Raw genomic sequence first — 19255 nt, 5'->3', positions numbered from 1 at the left:
TGGGCAAATTGGCCAGGCGGCCGTTATATTTTTCAGGAAACTTCATCCAAGGGCTGGGTGAGGTTTCCATTATTAAATTTAAAAAATTAAAATCTATGCACAGAATTTTTATAATGTCTATGCTCAGGTGGTTGCTTGTATTGCGTGGACATTTTTTCTCCGGATTTAAAATCTTTATTTGATACTTTTGAAGTCTCCAGCTCTCTGAGGCAGCTCTCTACCTTCAGGGAGCTGTGAGCACTCCCCTGCGCCCGTGCTGACTTTAGCGTTTGACTTCCCACCCCTCCCCCAACCCAAGCAGTGCTGATCATATCAGCGTATGCTTCAACCTAGCTGGCCGTTAATTGGCCAGCCAGTGTGAAATTTCAGTGGAAGGCCGATCGCGGGCAGTGGTCCATTCCTGGCCATTCCCAGGCCCGCCAATCGCACCCACTCACTGAGCTCAAAATCCTGCCCAGTGGAATCGCTTTCTATTCAGGAAATTTAATAGGTTGACAATATAAGTCTGCAATGCAATGCATGTATTACCTATTCTCTCCTGAACTTTGGGGAACACAGAGACCAATGCTTCTGTGAATGCTCAACCATGAGGAATGGCCATTTGGGTGTGGTACTGGATCATGGCTGAAATTCATGGAAGCCTATCCCAACAATAGTCAGCACTTTCATGAGAGGAAGGGAGAAGATTGTATTTTAAGAAAAGAGCAGGGTCCTAACTTAAACCATTGGCATAAACCAATCAGCCAACAAGTAAGATTCCTTAGTCACACTAGCAGACTTCCTATTGCATTTCTCAATGAATAGGTGAATTCACTGTTTTGTAACAATTGGGGCATTATCATCATCAGAGAGTAATGGGAAAAGTATGACACTGAAAGAAGGTGCACACTACAGACAAGAGTTTTAACCTATATACATTAGTTATATTAGTAAATATCTGTAATACTGAACTGAATTAAAATGCTTTGCTAAAAGAATGTAAGTATAATGATAAATGTATTAGAGATTGGGATTGAATCTTAAATTTTAGTGAGATGTTGCAAACAGTGCACTGTCTTTACATCTACAATCTTGCAAACCTACATCTGTTATAATGCAGCAGTGGCTGGTAGACCAATAGCTTATTTATGGCTGTTTATTTTCCACCTTAGAATTGATTTCTTTGTTGCATGAACACATTATAAAGGCAGTATGAGTTGATTATAAGAAAGTTTCACTGTAATTGACTTTTTTTTCAAATTTCAAATGAAATATGGTCATTGCGCTCAACTCTGACCAGTTTGCTGAGCACTAATGTGAACCATTTCTCATTCGCTTACAAGCTGATAGTCCTTATTTATTTCAGATGGATACGCTCGAGTCTCTTGGATCCAGTATCAGTGGTATGGCAAGATGTCCCTATGATCCTAAACAAGCCAATGTTGCACTCTTTGCTGGTAAGACCAGAAGCCTTAACATCTATTAGCTAAAACTGCAATTATATAAAATCAATTTCTTAACTACTCACAAAATTTAATAAAACACTTTAATTAGACTAGATTACGTTGAATATAAAGTAATGTTTCAGTTTCACTTTGGCTGGTTATTGGCTGACCATCTCTCAATTGAAAAACGTATTGCCAAGCACAGTAGAATCAAAGAGCAGAAATGTCCCAAGTTCAAACTGCAGTTTTTGCTCATTTGCATCCAAAATGGCATTATACAAAGCATGGTCTCAGGACCCAGGGAATGGCAAAATCCAGCCTGATTGCACACTTCTGGCTGTTGAGTGAGAGTCCTGCTGGAAAGTATGCATGTATGGGGACAGACCAGACTCAATTATGGTAAGTTAGTGTAATCCAACCTATTGTCCTGATTCACAAGAATGAAGAGGTACCAGAGGGTAGCTATCACCCATCATGCTGCAGTAAGGCAGAAAGAAAGGGGGAGGGAACCTTCTAAACAGCAATTGTCAGCGCAATCGGGTGATCTTTGACATGTCATAGCCATAGAAGTGTGTAGCCTCAATTTAAAAAGATGAATAATGCCAGATATTACAACAACTTCCACAGTACCTTTAACAATGATGTCCATTGAGAGGAACCTTTCAAACATCCCAACGCACTTCACAGCAGCGTAAATCAGACAAGAATTGACACCAAGCTACAGAAGGAGACGTTAGGACAGATGTCTCAATGGCTTGGTTAAAGAGTAGGTTTTCAGAGGGGTTTTAAAAAAAGGGGTAAAGAGGCCAGGAGGTTCAAAGTAGGAATTTTCTGTCTGTATGTTTAAAGGCGTAGCCAACAATGATGGGGCAAGGGAAATGAAGATGTACAAGAGGACAGAATTGGAGGAATGCAGAGTTCTCAAAGTTGTAGGGCAGGAGAGGTTCCTTAGATAAGGATGAGCAAGATAGGCTTAGAAAAATTTGAACATGATTTGAGGTGTTGGTGTGGACTGAGAGTCAGTGTACGTCAATGTATGTGGGGGTAATGAGTGAAAGGGGATTGACACGGAATAATATTCCAAGATGCTTCAGAGACATAATCATAAAAAAATTAACACCCAAGCCAATGAAGAAGATATTAGGAGGGGTGATTAAAAGCTTGGTCAAAGAGGAAGTGAGGGGGATGTAGAGTAGAAGTTTGGGAAAGTATGAGGTAGCTAAACGAATGACTGCCAATGGTGAGCTGAAGGGAGCAGAATATTCACTAGGCCAAATTGAGAGTAGTGGAAAGTTCTGGAAATGTTATAGGGCTGGAGGACTTTACAAAGTTATGGAAGGGTGAAGCAACAAAGGGATTTAAACATAAATTTCAAATTGAGAAAGATAGAGGAGTAGTCCCCCTTATAGACATGGCTGATGAGTGAAAGGGATTTGATATAGGCAGAAGAGTTTTGGATGAATTGAATTTTATGAAAGGTGGGAAGCCAACCAGAAGATCATTAGAATACTTGAATCCAGAGGTAACATTGCAAATCTGAGAGACAGTTCTTTGATCTGTCCCTCTTCCTTTATTCCTCCCATTTAGCAAGGACTAAGATGATTTTGAATATCAGGAATCCAAGTTATCAGGAAAGATTAGAACGCCTGGGCACTCTAAATAATCTTAAGAATATGAAGGGAATAGATGTCATTTTTCCAGTTAAATTGTTCACAATAAAGGTGATAAAGATTTGAATTAGAAAGAAACTTAGAAATTAGGATGATAGAAATGATGAGGGAAGTAGAACTTTGGTATCTAAAGCAGCTGATAATGCTGAACCCATGCATCATTGCCCATGTCATCACTTTCAGGAGCTCCACCTGCAAGGCAATAGGATGGAAATCAGGTGAGTTCTACAATGAGCAGGCAATCCGCTGTCCCCTCCCCATGCAGCAAAGTTGAAAATTATCCCAATTTAGTCTGATCCAGCTTCATTGATTATTAAATGTTCTTGTTCAATGTAGAAGGTGTTTTTTGATCAAAAGCTAAAGTGTTATTGATTTTCTCACACTGTAGATAATAAGCTTTTTACTGGGACGGTAACTGATTTCCTAGCGATTGACGCTGTCATCTATCGGAGCTTGGGTGACAGTCCAACCCTCCGAACAGTCAAACATGACTCCAAATGGTTCAAAGGTAGGTCATCCACCCACAAGAGTACTTAACAAAGAAGATATATATGTAAATCATTTTTGTAACTCTTGAATTTATTGCAGACTCATACAGCCAACATTCAATGAATATAGATACTTATAAATTTAATACATTAAGATGACGTAACAGAGGCTGGTTGTTCTGTAGAACTAGACCTCAATCTGACTCAAAGGCTTTAGGAGAGGAGAGGAGAAAAGAAAGTGAAATAAGTAACTTTAAGGTTGTAATTAGAGCCCATGTTTTAAATATGATGATGCACTGAAATATTTATGACAGGACCTCGCAATTATATCCCTGCCTTGTAATCATTTCCAACTACCTGTCAATCTCTATGTGTACTATTGGAGATTTAAACCTGAATCAAAGATGAATGAAATTCATGGAGCTAATGAAAGTTCACAAAAACAGCCATGGGAAGGTTAAGGGAGGGGAGATGATAGATAGATAAGACAGACAGACAGACAGACAGGAAGAATTGTGGGAGTCATAAAACTGAACATAAAATTGCCCAAACGAGCTGAAGAGATCAATTGAGTTGATTGTTTTGTCCATGCCATAGGGAACGTGGAATAGGGTATAATCACGGATAATGGTATTTGACCAAAAATACAGCTGTAGCTGTTCATAGGTCCTGCAGTATAATCGGTTTCCTGAATTGTAGTGGATCATTATAAGTTTTTAATAAATATTTAATGCATCCATCAACCTGATGTTTTGCCACATTATACAATATTTATTGCAGTATTGGGGATAATCTTAGTCAGTCACTCTAGTGGCTCAAGAGGTAACGTGTTGTACTGAGCAGTACAGACAAGGAAGGTCCTAGGTTTAACCCCTAGTCTGCACTGAATTAGATCAGCTCAGCCACATCATCAGTTAAGATGTTAGAGTGGGGCTCAGCAATACTGGGCTGGGGAGGGAAAATCTATCCAATCGATCAACTTTCCCACACCTGATCGCATCCAATGACCCTGTACTGCAAAAAATACATATGTTTCAAGTAGATAGGGTTAGCGTTAGTTATTGTCACTACGGCTATATAGCTCACTGACGCAGTGGTGCAGTTCCTCACAAGAGGAAATATTCACTTGTACCAGAGAACCATTGTCCAGACCACCCTCGTCTCTCTCAAGCATTAATTGAATCCAGGAGTACGATGATCTGCAGTAATTTCACTCATCACTTAAAAGTTTTGTGCACAAGTTTGTACCAATTCCTCCTTTTGAAATGTGCAGCTTTTCTGAATAAATGTGACTGGATAATAAGTTTAATAGCTTTTGATCTGTTCCCATGATAATTTCATCAAGACCATAATACTTTTCTTTGAAACCATTCTTTCCTTTTAGCTGATCCTCAGTTCCTTTTCTTCAACATCTATACTTTCCTTTTAATAATCTTATACATGTTAAAGAAATACCAACAATGTAGTATCATAATAATTAATGCAAACTTCTATATTATTGTAGAAACTCTTCACTGTATCTAATTATGTTTGTGCAATTTGTGATGATTAAAGTGAATTATCATGAAACCTGAGTCAATACAATTGCAGTAAAATATCCATTACATTGAAAGGCATTCAACCAATTTTTACAGTTACATTTTTTTTCTGTAATGGGTTAATAAGTGATTCGTACAATGTTGTATTTGATGTCGGTGATAAAGGAAGAAGCTCGGCTAAAGCCTACCTACTTTTCTTCCAGAGCCATACTTTATCCATGCTGTAGAATATGGCCGGCATGTTTTCTTCTTTTTCCGAGAAATCGCTATGGAATTTAACTACCTGGAAAAGGTAACTGGGAATTTTGGACCGGTGTGATGGCAGAGTAGAATGCCAAGTGAAAATTGTATAAGTTTAAAAAACAAACTGGCCACAGGACTTTGTCTTCCCTCAATCTGAGAAATTAAGTGCTATCTCTGCCCTTTTGCGGCTCTCCTTCCTTTGTTTGCCATTCAAGGATCGAGTGCAGTCCAGTGTGGAGAGAAGCACATGAGAAATTGTGCAATGGAAAAGACCATTTTAGCTGTCAAGTGCATTTCTTCAAGCCTACAAAGTATAATCAGCATTGTTAGGTTCTCCCAAGGCAAGAAGCCAAAACTGCAAACTTCCTCCAGATAATATTGCCATGTCCTGAGTAACATGACTCCATGATTATTTGTCACCAAATCTAGCCTTATAGCCCTCATTTCTCTAACTAAAATTTCCAATCATCCAAATCCAGTTCATTGGCTTATCACCAAGTAACTTTGCTGAAAGACTCGTGCACACACCAGCCTATCTGTGCAGAGAAAAATTGTATGAATCTCTAGTCTTGTATGAAGTTTACATCATTCAGACTCTCAAACACAGCTGCATGTGTGGATCTGCCTATACACTTTCTACATCGTTCTCTTTCTATTCAATGAGTCCCTCCATTTAATTTGGTTGAACTTAGAAACATTGCAGGAGGGGGCATTTTATCATGCTGGTGGAGGTGGGATTGGGGGCAGATGGGGTGAGAAAATTCTAGAAATGACATCGGTCAGGATTCCAATGTGATCCCACTCTGTGCCAGCTTTCCCTGTGGTAGAATTAAACGAGAGCGGGGAACCCTCACGGATCTGATGAGTAAATAATATGGAAGTTGTTGGGGTTGTTGAGAAGTCAGAGGTTATTTAGCACAGAGTTCTGGATTTCCCAGCCATGGAGGCTGCTTCCTTACACATCAGCAACTCACCAGGGTCACTGAGGTGATTGCACAGCAGGAAGAGCTTCTTCAATGAAACTGACAGGCTGGGAAGGCTTTGATCAGTTAGACTGAAGAGCTCCAGTCATGGCCAGGAGAGAGGCTGCTGTTCAAAACACACCTTCTCAGAGACTGTGTTTTTTCTGCCCGACAGGTGATTACCAACCTCTTGGGAGGCACTTCACTTGTCCAGCCTGTCACCCACCTGTAGCTGAACTTCCTTGCACAGCATGGGAGCAGCTCCACCTTGCACCTCTGGTGGCAGGGTCAAGGGGTGGGCCCCCACCACCATCAACTGTTTCAGCAGCAGCAAGAGCAACACCAGCAGCAGCAGCCACGTGTCCCTACAAAAGGGCAGATGAGATGGACACAAAGATTCAGCTGGAAGAATGCAAGACCCCCAACCCGGGGTCTCTATCGACATGTCTGAGCAACAGTGTCTCAGGCTCACACGGCAAGTCACTGCTGACATTTGCAGCTACCTGGATCAATGTACTAGAGGGACATGCATTGCCAATGACTGGAAAGGCTTCTGTCACTAGAAGTCCAACCCCTCCCTCCCCATTGCAGGTCTCTTCTTTAACCAAGTTGTGTCTCTCTTCTACAACAAGAGAAAGCAGAGCGGTGTGTGTGTGCTTGTAATGTCTTGTGTGCAGAGGAGGGAAGCAGACTGAGTGGAAGGCGAATGTGAGGCATGGGTGCAAGAGGCCAATAGGCTGAGGGTAAGGGTAAGTTTGAATGTTGGCTGGTCAGATGGGGATTTGATGCGACTAGAGAGAGAAGTAAGTCAAGCTGTAAGGTGTGTTGGCCTGAGGAATGTTGAGAAGGAAAATGTAGAAGAAGTCAGATTGAGAGACTTGGCACCTGAAATTGTTAATACCACTCACCTGTCATGCCCTCCTGAGGTCCACGATCCTCATGGTGGATGGTCTCCAAATTGGAGGGAACACACTTTGGCTTTTTTTTATTCTTTCACAGGATGTGGGTGTTGCTGGCTAGGTCAGCATTTGTTGCCCATCCCTAACTGCCCTTGATTATTGCTGCCTTCCTGAGCCTTTTCCATCCATGCTTGGTTGGTTGGAGAAGTTGTCCTCTCCCTCCAGTCCTTGGAAGAACTCACTTCACTGTAGGCCTTCAGATCCCTCATCAGGTAAGAGTGAGAAACCTGGAGGGGGAGGAAAGGGACCCTTTCCATGTCTCCTCTCCATTACTGCGGTTGTTCCTGCCTCAAAACTCCCAAGTACTAATGAGCTTCTATGAAACGTGCTGTGATCCCTTTGAGTAGAAGTCCCTTTCTCCCCCACAGAAAAACGTGTCAGCCTGTCTGCCCTCCTAATTGGTTAGGGAGCCTGGAGGCAGGCTCTTAATGGTTTGCTCTGGCAAAGGGCAACCACAAAGCCCGCATATCAAAGAGTTGGGTTCCAAATCTGAAAATGGTCCTGTCATTGCACCAAAGACTGGGAGATCCCACCCATGGAGTATGCAGCAGCTGCTCAGTACACCTTGACAGACGTGGCTTAATATGTTGAGAAAGGACCTTAGGCAATTAAAGCATTCTGGACTTCCAAATGTTTCACTGAATGTTCAGTGAAGAAATACTGTTCCCTCAATAGTTAACTGCTTAGCTAATGAGTAACTGAGCAGAGACAGATTAGCAAAGGCTCCAATTGAATTCTATGATCTATGCTGACTTTGATGATCTAAGCCAAAACTGCTGTAAGGAGAGAACCATACTGGTACTGTACCCCTGGGTTTGGGAGATTAATATTCTGCTGGGTTCCTGCTCCTGATCACTATCCAGCAACCTTCTCCTGGAATTGCAGATGTTGGTCATTGAGTGATAAGGTCAGGCTCAACTGTGATCCTCAACATGTTGAATAGTCTGGTGTCCAGACTGATACATAAAGAATGACCACTTGAGTAAAGTTACTGTGGAGCACCAACACCCTCCAAAAGGTATCAAATTTTTCAGGGAAAGTAGCAATTTTTTTTTTAATTGAAATTCAATCAACCTGCTAACCTAATTTGATGACATACTTACCATCACACTGAATATTAACATAGCATAGGACAAAAGGAGGTCATTCAGCCCATCAATCCCACTGATTCCACAAAGCATCTACAATCTACTCTTTTGTTCATCTTACTTCAACCATTTAATCTCCTTCTACAGTCCATGTATCTTCACTATGCATGTATTGCTTGTTTTCTTCCACAGACCTGACCTCTCCTCCGCCAGTTACAAAAAAACCATGTCCTATGGAGTATTTAATCATCTCATATCCTTTTAGTTCCAAGTCTCAGTCCCAACCCATATATTTGATCTGATGTTTTTTTTAAAAATTAATTGTTTCAATTTCAATTGCTTTTGCTGGTTGTCAATAGGCCCAAATTCTGATCCTAATCCACACAGCTGCCAAAAATAATTCAACTCTTTCAGCAAATGTAGAAAATTTTTTTTAATGCAGACTTATGGCTCATTATCTACTCTACATGTAAATAATCTATTAGTCTTAGTTGCACTTCCCTGTGTTGTTGATATGAATGTTAAATACGAAGAAGGACTGACCATACCTTGCATTAAGTGTGTAAATGGCCTTGCGTAGATGGTAGATGTAGCATGTAATGTAGGAACTGATTCATAAAGACAAGGAAGGTGCTTCTAGTCCATGGTGATTTAGCTGCTCTCAGCCAGAATGACAGTAGGGTACTAGTTTGGCCTCATTGATGCTGGGGTGGAGAAGAAGTGTTGAAATTGAACTAGGATTCTTGCACCTGAACATATTTCATTATTCCCATCAGCAAACGAAGACAAGAACAAGATTGCCTGTGATTCCCTCTACAGTAGAATAGCCACTGGCACTCACCATTTAGGCTCACTTGAGGAATTGACACTTTGACAAACTAGCTGAGGGTGGCCGGTTCCCCACGGGACTGTAGCCCAACTTGACTAAGTGCCTCCAGGAGAGGAAGGGAGAAAATTGGAAAGCAACAGCCTCAAAAGGCCACCTGACTGAGAGATGAAAATTCCACCATTGTTTCTCTTTCCTATTTGCAGGTCGTTCTCTCCAGAGTTGCTCGCGTCTGTAAGAATGACATGGGTGGCTCCCAGCGGGTGCTCGAGAAGCAGTGGACATCCTTCCTGAAAGCACGCTTGAACTGTTCAGTGCCAGGAGACTCCCACTTCTACTTCAATGTCCTTCAGGCAGTTACAGACATCATCCGGATCAATGGGCACACGATTGTGCTTGCCATATTCTCCACTCCCTCCAATAGGTAAATACAATTTCCAATAATAAAATGCACATTCCACCTTTTCAGATTTTACAAGTAAAACAATTTAATAAGCCGTTTAAGTGATAATAGTTCTAGTGAAGAAGTAGCATTCACTCCGCCTTAATAAAACACGTGTGATATTGACCAGACTTCATCTGGAATTCAAAGTGTGGTTCTAATTTTGAAAAGATATATTACTGCCCTTGAAGGGGTACAGAGAAGAACAATCAAGATGATTGAGGAGATAGAGAATTGCAGTAAAGAGCAAAGGTTAAAGAAGTTGGGTTTGATTTCTTTGAACATGAGACTTTGGAGTGACCTATCAGACTTTTTCAAGATTATGAAGGAAACAGGTAAAATCTGATGGAAGCAAATGGTTCACTGTGACATAGCAGGTTCAAATGTCAAGGGCACCTGTTACAAATTAGGAAGTTCGGATTAAGAAGGGAGGACAGAAATGTAATAGATTCATAGAACAAGTTATTATGGGAGACCTTTGAAGCAACCAGTATAAATGGATCTAATTGGCAAATATATGTGTTTGTAGTTTGAGAAGGGATTGAGTGATACTCTGAGAAGCCAGGTTTGTGATTTAAAGATCATCCAATAGAGAGATAAGTATGTTTGGCTTAATGGTTTAAAATGTTGATTTAAATATTGATGTTCATGTTTTCAAACGGTATTTAATTGTAGCATATTTTGATATCCAAAAATACTTCAGAATTCAAGTGGACATTGTATGTTTTGGTGAATTTAATGGCTATAAGAGTTGAAGGATGTTAATTCTAAGAAAAGGAACAGTTTACATTCCAGGCATTCAGGCGCTAGTTTTAATCAGGAGAGGGAATTGGGTGAAGGAGGAGGGAGCAAAGTGGGCTCAAAGCATCTCTGACTCAGCAGCCTAAGGCCTGAGCAATTTTAACTCCTGGGCTTCATCTACATTTCTCCAGTCACCTGCCATCCAAAATAGGCAAGAAGTGGCAGCTGACTGGCAGGTGGGAATGGAAATCCGGGTGGTGAGTCATTGGCTGGGAACAAAGAAAGAGTCGCTGGCAATAAGTTAGGTCATGGGCAGGGTTTTTTTTTCCTTCATTCTTTCATGGGATGTGGGTGGCATTGACAAGGCCAGTATTTGTCACCCATCCCTAATTACCCTGGAGCTTAGTGCCTTGCTAGGCCATTAAAGAATCAATTGCATTGCTGTGGGTCTATAGTTACATGTAGACCAGACCAGGTAAGGATGGCAGATTTCTTTCCCTAAAGGACATTAGTGAACCAGAAGGGTTTTTTATGGCAATCAATGAGAGCTTCGTGGTCACCATCACTGAGACTAGCTTTCAATTCCAGATCAATTGAGTTTAAATTCCACCAGCTGCCATGGTGGGATTTGAACCTGTGTTCCTTGGGCATTAGCTTGGGCCTCTGGATTACTTGCCCAGTGACTTTACCACAACTCCACAGTCTTCCTCATTTGGGGAGGATCTCATATGAGGAAAGAGGGGTACCCAATGTATACCTAAGCTTTGTTTTTTAAAAAAAAGGGGCCCAGAAGAGCATTCTGTAGCTTTCTGTGGTATTCACCTAGTGGGGGAACCACAATGGCTTCCTCACGGAGGCCATGGTTAAAATGAAGAGGAAGCCCGATGACATAATGCAACCCCAATCTGCATATTTAAAGAAGGGCCCCACCACTTTGAGGATATTCATGCCCACTGCTTAAAATAAAGAGAGTGGAATTAATGCAGGACATGGGGTGTGTAAGTCAATCTGCTGCTTTAATAGGTTTCCACTGGGTAGGTGAGGTTTAAATTACCATTTCATCGTCAGTATGAGCACCCTTGGGTCAGAGTGAGGTTAAATAAAGTGTAAGGCCCCTTAACTCTAACATGTGACTCATTCCCTGTCTCAGCAGTGTGACATCTCCCTCAGCAGTCATTCTATGGGATTCCTAACTGATGTTGACAAATATGAAAGCAGCTTTGCTCTACAAGTCTGCACCCACTAAAACCTGGATTGAGTCATCAAACTTATTTTGCATTGATGGCAGATAGAGGATCTTCACATCAGTCTGTATCCACAATGTGGAGCATCCGCAAGGCTGAGACCTTTGTGGCTAGCACATACAGTGAGATGGTCACACCGCAGGTAAAGAGTGCACAGGCAGAAAGGGAATGGGTGACTGCCAGACAGAGTAAAAACATTAGGCAGGTAGTGCAGGAGTTCACTGGGTCCATCTCCTGCTCTAACAGATTTGAATACTGCTGGGGGAGGTGGTTTCTCAGGGGAATATAGCAAGAGCCAAGTCCGTGGCACCACGAGTGGCTCAGCTGCACAAGGCGGAGAAAAAAAAAGTGGGATAGTGATAGGGGATTCTATCAAAGGGGAACAGATAGACATTTCTGTGGCCACAGAAATGACACCAGGATGGTATGTTGCCTCCCTGGTGCCAGGGTCAAGGATGTCATTGAGCTACTGCAGAATATTCTAAGGGGAGAGGGTGAAAAGCCAGAGGTCATGGTCCATAACGGTACCAATGACATAGGTTAAAAAGAGGGATAAAGTCCTGAAAGCAGAATATAGGGAACTATGCAAAATAAATTAAAAAGCAGGACCTCAAAAAGGTAGTAATCTCAGGATTACTCCCAGGTGCCACATGCTAGCGAGATCAGGAATAGGAGATTAGGCCAGCTGAAGGCATGGCTGGAGAGATGGTGTAGGATGGAGGGATTTAGATTCCTGAGGCATTGGGACTGAGCCTGGGTCGATGCGACCTGTACTAGCTGGATGAGTTGTACACCAGCAGGACTGGGACCGCAATCCTCGCAGGGCTATTTCCTACTGCTGTGGGGGAGGAATAAACTAGAGTGGCAAGGGGATGGGAACCTGAATGGGGAGACACAAGAGAGGGAAACAAAGATAGAAATGAAAGATAGAAAAGTAAAATGCAAAAGTGGAAGGTAAAGGAAACAAGGGCTAGTAGCAAATGGAGCCATAGCACAAAAATAAATATGTAAAAATGTTAAAAAGACATCTAAAAGGCACTGTATCTGAATGTACGGAGCATTCTCAATAAGGTAGATGAATTAACAGCACAAATAGAAGTGAATAGGTCCGATATGATTGCAATTACGGAAACATGGCTGCAAGGTGACCAAGGCTGGTAACTGAATATCCAAGGGTATTTGATACGTAGGAAGGACAGGCAAAAAGGAAAAGAAGATGGCATGGCATTGTTAGTAAATGATTAAATCAGTGCAATAGTTAAAGAGGATATTGGTTCAGAAAATCTAGATGTAGAATCAGTCTGGGTGGAACGAAGAAGCAACAAGGAGTGGAAAACATTAGTGGGAGCTGTCTATAGGCCTCCAAACAGTAGTGATAAGGTGGGGGACAGCATTAAACAGGAAATTAGAGATGCATGTAACAAGGGTGCTACAGTAATCATGGGTGACTTTAATCTACATATAAACTGGGCAAACCTAATTAACCATAATACTGTGGTGGATGAATTCCTGGAGCGTGTACGAGATTTTTTTTTAGGCCAGTACTTCAAGATTTGGTATTGTGCAATGAGAAGGGGTTAATTGATAATCTTGTTGCGTGGTGTCCTTTATGGAACAGTGACCATAACATGACAAAGTTCTTCGTTAGGATGAAAAGTGAAGTAGTCCAGTCTGAAACTAGGATCCTAAATCTAAACAAAGGAAACTATGAAGGTATGAGGGGAAAAATGGCTAGGATAGATTGGGGAACTTCATTAAAAGGCAGATAGGCAATGGCTAATATTTAAGGAACAAATGCATGCATTGCAACAGTTAAACATTCCTTTCTGGCGCAAAAACACAACAGGAAAAGTGGCCCAACCATGGCTAACAAAGGAAATCAAGGACGGTATTAAATCCAAAGAGGAGTCATATAAAGTTGCAAGAAAAAGTAACAAGCCCAAGGATTGGGAGCAGTTTAGAATTCAGCAAAGGAGGACCAAGAGATTGAGTAAGAGGGGGAAAATAGAACATGAGAGTAAATTTGCAAGGAACATAAAAGCAGACCGTAAAAGCTTCCATAAGTATGTAAAAAGAAAAAGATTAGTGAAGACAAATGTAGGTCCCTTACAGTCCAAAACGGGACAATTTATAATAAAGAACAAGGAAACGATAGAGCAATTAAACAATTACTTTAGTTCTGTCTTTATGGAGGACGACACAAATAACTTCCCAGAAATAGTAGGGAACAAAGAGTCAAGTGAGAAGGAGGAATTGAAGGAAATTAGTTTTACTAAAAAAGTAGTGCTGGAGAAATTAATGGGACTGAAAGCCGATAAATCCCCAGGGCCTGATAATCTACATTCCAGGGTACTAAAGGATGCGCTGGCTGTCATCTTCCAAAATTCTGGAAGAGACCTGGCAGATTAGAGGGTGGCAAATGTAACCCCACTATTTAAAAAAGGAGGGAGGGAGAAAACAGGAATTACAGACCGGTTAGCTTAACATCAGTAGTAGGGAAAACGCTAGAGTCTATTGTAAAGGATGTGATAACAGGACATTTATAAAATATCAATGGGATTAGACAAAGTAAACATGGATTTATGAAAGGGAAATCATGTTTGACAAAACTACTGGAGTTTTTTTGAGGATGTAACTAGCAGAATAGATAAGGGAGAACCAGTGGATGTGGTGTATTTGGATTTTCAGAAAGCTTTTATTAAAGTCCCAAATAAGAGGTTATTGTGCAAAATTAAAGTACACGGGATTGGGGGTAATATATTGGAATGGATTGAGAATTGGTTAACAGACAGGAAACAGAGTAGGAATAAATGGGTCTTTTTCAGAGTGGCACCCGGTGACTGGTGGGGTACCACAGGGATCAGTGCTTGGGCCCCAGCTGTTCACAGTAGATGTCAATGATTTGGATGGGGGAACCAAATTTAATGGGCAGAATTTTACATCCCGCATGCGCCCGACCCGATCAGGCATAAAATACTGCACGATGACATCGGGCGAGCGTCCCGACATCATCGTGCACGCACGAGAGTCAGCAACGTGCCCAACAATTAAGAGGCCTATTAAGGCCCTTAATCAAATAATTGAATGCAATTTTTTGCTGCCAGTCCAATCGGCCAGGCGGCCTTTCGATTTTTTACGAAATCTCATCCACGGGCGGGATAAAGGTTTCCAGCAGTAATTTTTAAAAAATGTTTACACATCATTTTTAGTATGTCCCTGTTCGTGTGACTGAGTCACGTGGGGACATGTGTCTCTCATATTTAAAATCTTTATTTTGGTTTCCAGAATTCTTCAGCTCCCTGACGTAGCTCTGTGCCCTCAGGGAGCTTTCAGTGCGCGCGCCCCCGTGCATACTTTTGCACTGGCACTTCTCCTGCCCCCACCCCAGCAGTGCTGAGCTCCTCAGTGTGCCTTTCACGCTAGCTGGCCGTTAATTGGCCAGCCAGCGTGAAATCATGGTCGGGGACTGATCGCAGGCAGCGGACCATTTCCCGGCCACTCCCAGGCCTGCTCGCCGCTACAGCCTGACCAATGGAAAATCCTGCCCAATATTTCCAAGTTTGCTGGCAACACAAAACTAGGTGAGAATGTGAGCGGTGAGGAGGATGTTAAGAGGCTGCAAAGTGATTTAGACAAGTAGGGTGAGTGGGCAAATACATGGGAGATACGTGGAAAAGTGTGAGGCTATCCATTTCTGGATGGAAACATGGAATGGCAGAGTATTATTTAAATGGTGATTGATTAGGAAATCTTGATGTACAAAGGGACCTGGGTGTCCTTGTAAACGTGTCACTGAAAGCAAGCATACAGGTGAAGCAAGCAGTTAGGAAGGCAAATGGTATGTTGGCCTTCATTGCAAGAGGATTTGAGTACAGGAGCAAGGATGTTTTACTGCAGCTGTACAAGGCCTTGGTGAGACCATACCTGGAGTATTGTGTGCAGCTTTGGTCTCCTTACCAAAGAAAGGATATACTTACATGGAGGGAGAGCAATGAAGGTTCACAAAATTGATTCCTGGGATGGCAGGAATGTTGTAAGAGGAGAGATTGAGTCGACTAAGCCTGTATTCACTGGAGTTTAGAAGACTGAGAGGGGATCTCATTGAAACGTATAAAATTCTGACAGGGATGGACAGACTGGATGCAGTGATGATGTTTCCCCTGGCTGGGGTGTCTAGAACAAGGGGTCACAGTCTCAGGATATGGGGTAGGCCATTTAGGACTGAAATGAGGATGGTGAACCTGTGGAATTGTCATCACAGAAGGCTGTGGAGGCCAAGTCACTGAATATATTTAAGAAGGAAATAGATAGATTTCTGGACTCTAAAGGTGTCAGGGGGTATGGGGAGAGCACAAGAGTATGGTGTTGAGATAAAGGATCAGCCATGATCATATTGAACAGCGGAGCAGGCTCGAAGGGCCGAATGACCTACTCCTGCTCTTATTTTCTATGCGCTATGTTTAAACAGACCTGGACAACATCCAGGCTTGGTTAATCAGTGGCAAGCAACATTTATATTTGACACAAATGCCAGGCAATGACCACCTCCAACAAAAGGGTGAGTAATGACCTCCCCATACCATTCAAAGGCTTACCATCATTGACTTTCCTACCAGCAACATCCTGGGGGACGGGCCGGGGTGGGGGGGGGGGGGGGGGGGGGGGTGGGGGGGGGGGGGGCACCCTTGACCAAATATTTAACTGGATGAGCAACATAAATACTTGAGCTTAAAGATAAGATTAAAGGCTGGGTATTCTGCAGCAAGTAACTCACCTCCTAACTCCCAAAGCCTGTCCACGATCTACAAGGCACGAGTCAGGAGTGTGATGGAATACTCTCAATTTGCCTGGATGAGTGCAATTCCAACAACACGCAAGAAGCTCAACACTATCCAGGACAAAGCAGCCCACTAGACTGGCACCCCACCCACCACATTTTACATTCACTCCCTCCACCACTGGTGCACAATGGCAGCAATGTGTACCTTCTACAAGATGCACTGCAGGAATTTATCAAGCTTTCTGCAACAATACCTTCCAATCCCGTGACCTCTATCACCTAGAAGGACAAGGGCAGCAGATGCATAGGAACACCGCCACCTGCACATTCCCTTCCAAGGGACATCATCCTGACTTGGAGATATAATGCCATTCCTTCATCATCACTGGGTCAAAATCCTGGAACTCCCACACTAACAACAGCTGTTGCAGCTGTTCAAGAAAGTGGTTTAGCACACCTTCTTGAGGGCAATTAGGGATGGGCAATGAATGCTGGCCTTCCCAACAATGCCCACATCCCACGAATGGATAACAAAAAGTGTGGCCTGGATTTAAACCTAGACACTGGAGCTGAAAGGCTTATGTTCAACTCACTATGCAACTCAGTTCTTCCATACTAGTGCTTTTAACAAAAAGGAATCATGACAACACAGCAAGGCACAACATCTTAAATTGGGTATAGCCGGTGAACGGTACCTTGTAGAACACGGTTCAACTCACTAAGGTAGTTGGGGTGTTATTTTGGGCAGTGTTTTGCTTTGATTCTTTGTTGTATTGGCTACTGAGTTGGTCAACATCAAGTGAACCAGATTAAGCTACCTGTTTAAAATCTGATGTACATTCCTGTAAATAAAGCAATTTTCTAAATGGGTTTGTGCAAAAAATATGACATCTCTGGGTCAAATCAATGACTGACAACAATGAATAAGCTCCAGAGTCAGAAGTAAATGAACTGAATCAGAGAAATAATGACTGTAAAATGACTACCGTGGTCTGCACATTGTTCCACAGTCATTCATATGTCCAAACAAGTCTTTATTTCTGTAGCAGTCCATTTTGAAAATGGAAATAAATAGCATGTTTAAATCCATAGTGAATGCAGGGTCAGTATCTTTGATTTTGCAGACAGCTTTATGTGATCCAGCCTTTCCTCAAAGTGCATAATACGGAAACATGGAGATTTGTAACATAGAAAGCAGTATTCTGCAAGGATCATCTCTGGGAGCAGTATTATTCATAATTCTGTATTCTTCATAATTTATATTAATGATTTGGACTTAGGAGCAAGTAACTTGGTATCAAAATTTGCAGATGATACCAAACAGTGGGGTGCAGTTGGAGACGTAGAATAAGACGTTAGACTGCAGAATGCAACATAAAGGCATTAGAAACTTTGAAAACTGGGTTGTTAAATGACAAAAACCAGAAAATATATTTTTTCACTAGAAAATAAATGCGAGGTAATGCATTTTGGCTGGGAAAATAGAAACATCACCTACACCTTAGAAGATAAGAAATGAATGGGATAGAAGAGCGAGGGGATCCAGAGATATGTGGTGAACAAATCATTAAAAGCAGCATCGCAATTAAGGTGCTAATAAAGCACTGTAATTTGTTTCTAGGAGTGTAGAATTCAGAAGTAATGAAGTTATGTTAAACTTGTGTGGGACCCTTGTTAGGCCAGTTTGAGAACGACACAGTTCTGGTCTCCAATCCATATAAAAGGATATAGGGGCACTGGAGAAAGCATTTACAGTTGTAAGTGTTATTTACAAGCATGATACTAGATCTGAGAGGTTGCAGCTGTCAGGAAAGATTGAACAGGTTGGAGTTTCTTCTTTAGAAATAGGGAGATTTAGAGGTGAAAGCAAGATACTGCGGATGCTGGAAATCTGAAACAAAAACAAAAAAATGCTGGAAACACTCAGCAGGTCTGACAGCATCTGCGGAGAGAAAGAGTTACCGTTTCGAGTGCAGATGACTCTTTTTCAGATTTAGAGGTGACCTGATAGGAGGTCTCTAAAATTATGAATGGATTGGGTAAATAATAAAAAAAAGAATGTGGGTGAAGTTGGTGGGGGGTGGGGGGTGCCTTTATTACAGGCAAGGGGAGGCAGGTTTTGGGTGCATGTGGGGAGTTAAATCCCCTAAAATTGACACCCAGTCAGGATCTTGAAAACAACCTGCCTGCTTCCAGGTTTCACCTGGGCATGTTGAAGGCAAGTGGGAAGCTCCCATACAGTTGTCGGTTATGGCTTTTAAGCATTCAGATAGGCAATCAAGTTCTGTTTTAAGTGAAGATTCTGGGTTTAACAGACAGCCCAGCTATTTCCCAAGATGTGTGGAATTTGCCAGGGTCACCAAGGGGAGTTCACATCGGGGAGTGCTACTTTAGTGAAATTGCCAGGCTGGGAAGCTTTTGCCCAGTGAAAATGAAGAGCTCCATCTATGGCCAGGCAAGAGACTACTGCTCAGAGAGTGCTTTCGCCGCTTGACAGATGATTGTGACCACCTTCTTGGAAGTCACTCCACCGATCTTGCATTTCACTCACCTTCAGCTGCAAGCCTTCACCACAGCATGGGAACAGCTCCATCTTGCACCCCTGACAAAACCAACACTACCAGCAGCATCAGGAGCAGCACCAGCTGCCTTGTCCTCAGCCACATGCTGCTCCACTGGGCAGAGGGGATGGACACAGAGGTCCAGCCCCAAGGTGCTGAGACTCTCCACACAGGATCTACAGATTGAGGATCAGCTCTCTCAACATATTTGAGCACCAGGACCACAAAAGGCCTGCAGCCTCCTGGATTAAGATCTCCTTCCCAGTGGGCCAGGCAGGCACACATTGCC

General features: G+C 42.3%; 1 protein-coding gene across 5 annotated transcripts in view; it reads left to right on the top strand.

Moving 5' to 3' along the window:
• sema6bb (sema domain, transmembrane domain (TM), and cytoplasmic domain, (semaphorin) 6Bb) overlaps positions 1 to 19255 on the top strand; it is a 584175-nt gene that overhangs the window by 471533 nt on the left and 93387 nt on the right. For all 5 annotated transcript variants that reach the window (XM_078555703.1, XM_078555699.1, XM_078555702.1 and 2 more), the window contains 4 exons: positions 1346 to 1436; positions 3483 to 3602; positions 5324 to 5412; positions 9405 to 9622. In XM_078555703.1, coding sequence (XP_078411829.1) covers positions 1346 to 1436; positions 3483 to 3602; positions 5324 to 5412; positions 9405 to 9622 — 518 coding nt within the window. The remainder of the gene's footprint in view (positions 1 to 1345; positions 1437 to 3482; positions 3603 to 5323; positions 5413 to 9404; positions 9623 to 19255) is intronic.

The sequence above is a fragment of the Cetorhinus maximus genome, chromosome 13 (assembly GCF_964194155.1).
Source record: "Cetorhinus maximus chromosome 13, sCetMax3.hap1.1, whole genome shotgun sequence".
NCBI lineage: Eukaryota > Metazoa > Chordata > Chondrichthyes > Lamniformes > Cetorhinidae > Cetorhinus > Cetorhinus maximus.
The sequence above is the reverse complement of the archived record's forward strand: the minus strand, read 5'-3'. Positions and strand labels throughout refer to the sequence as shown.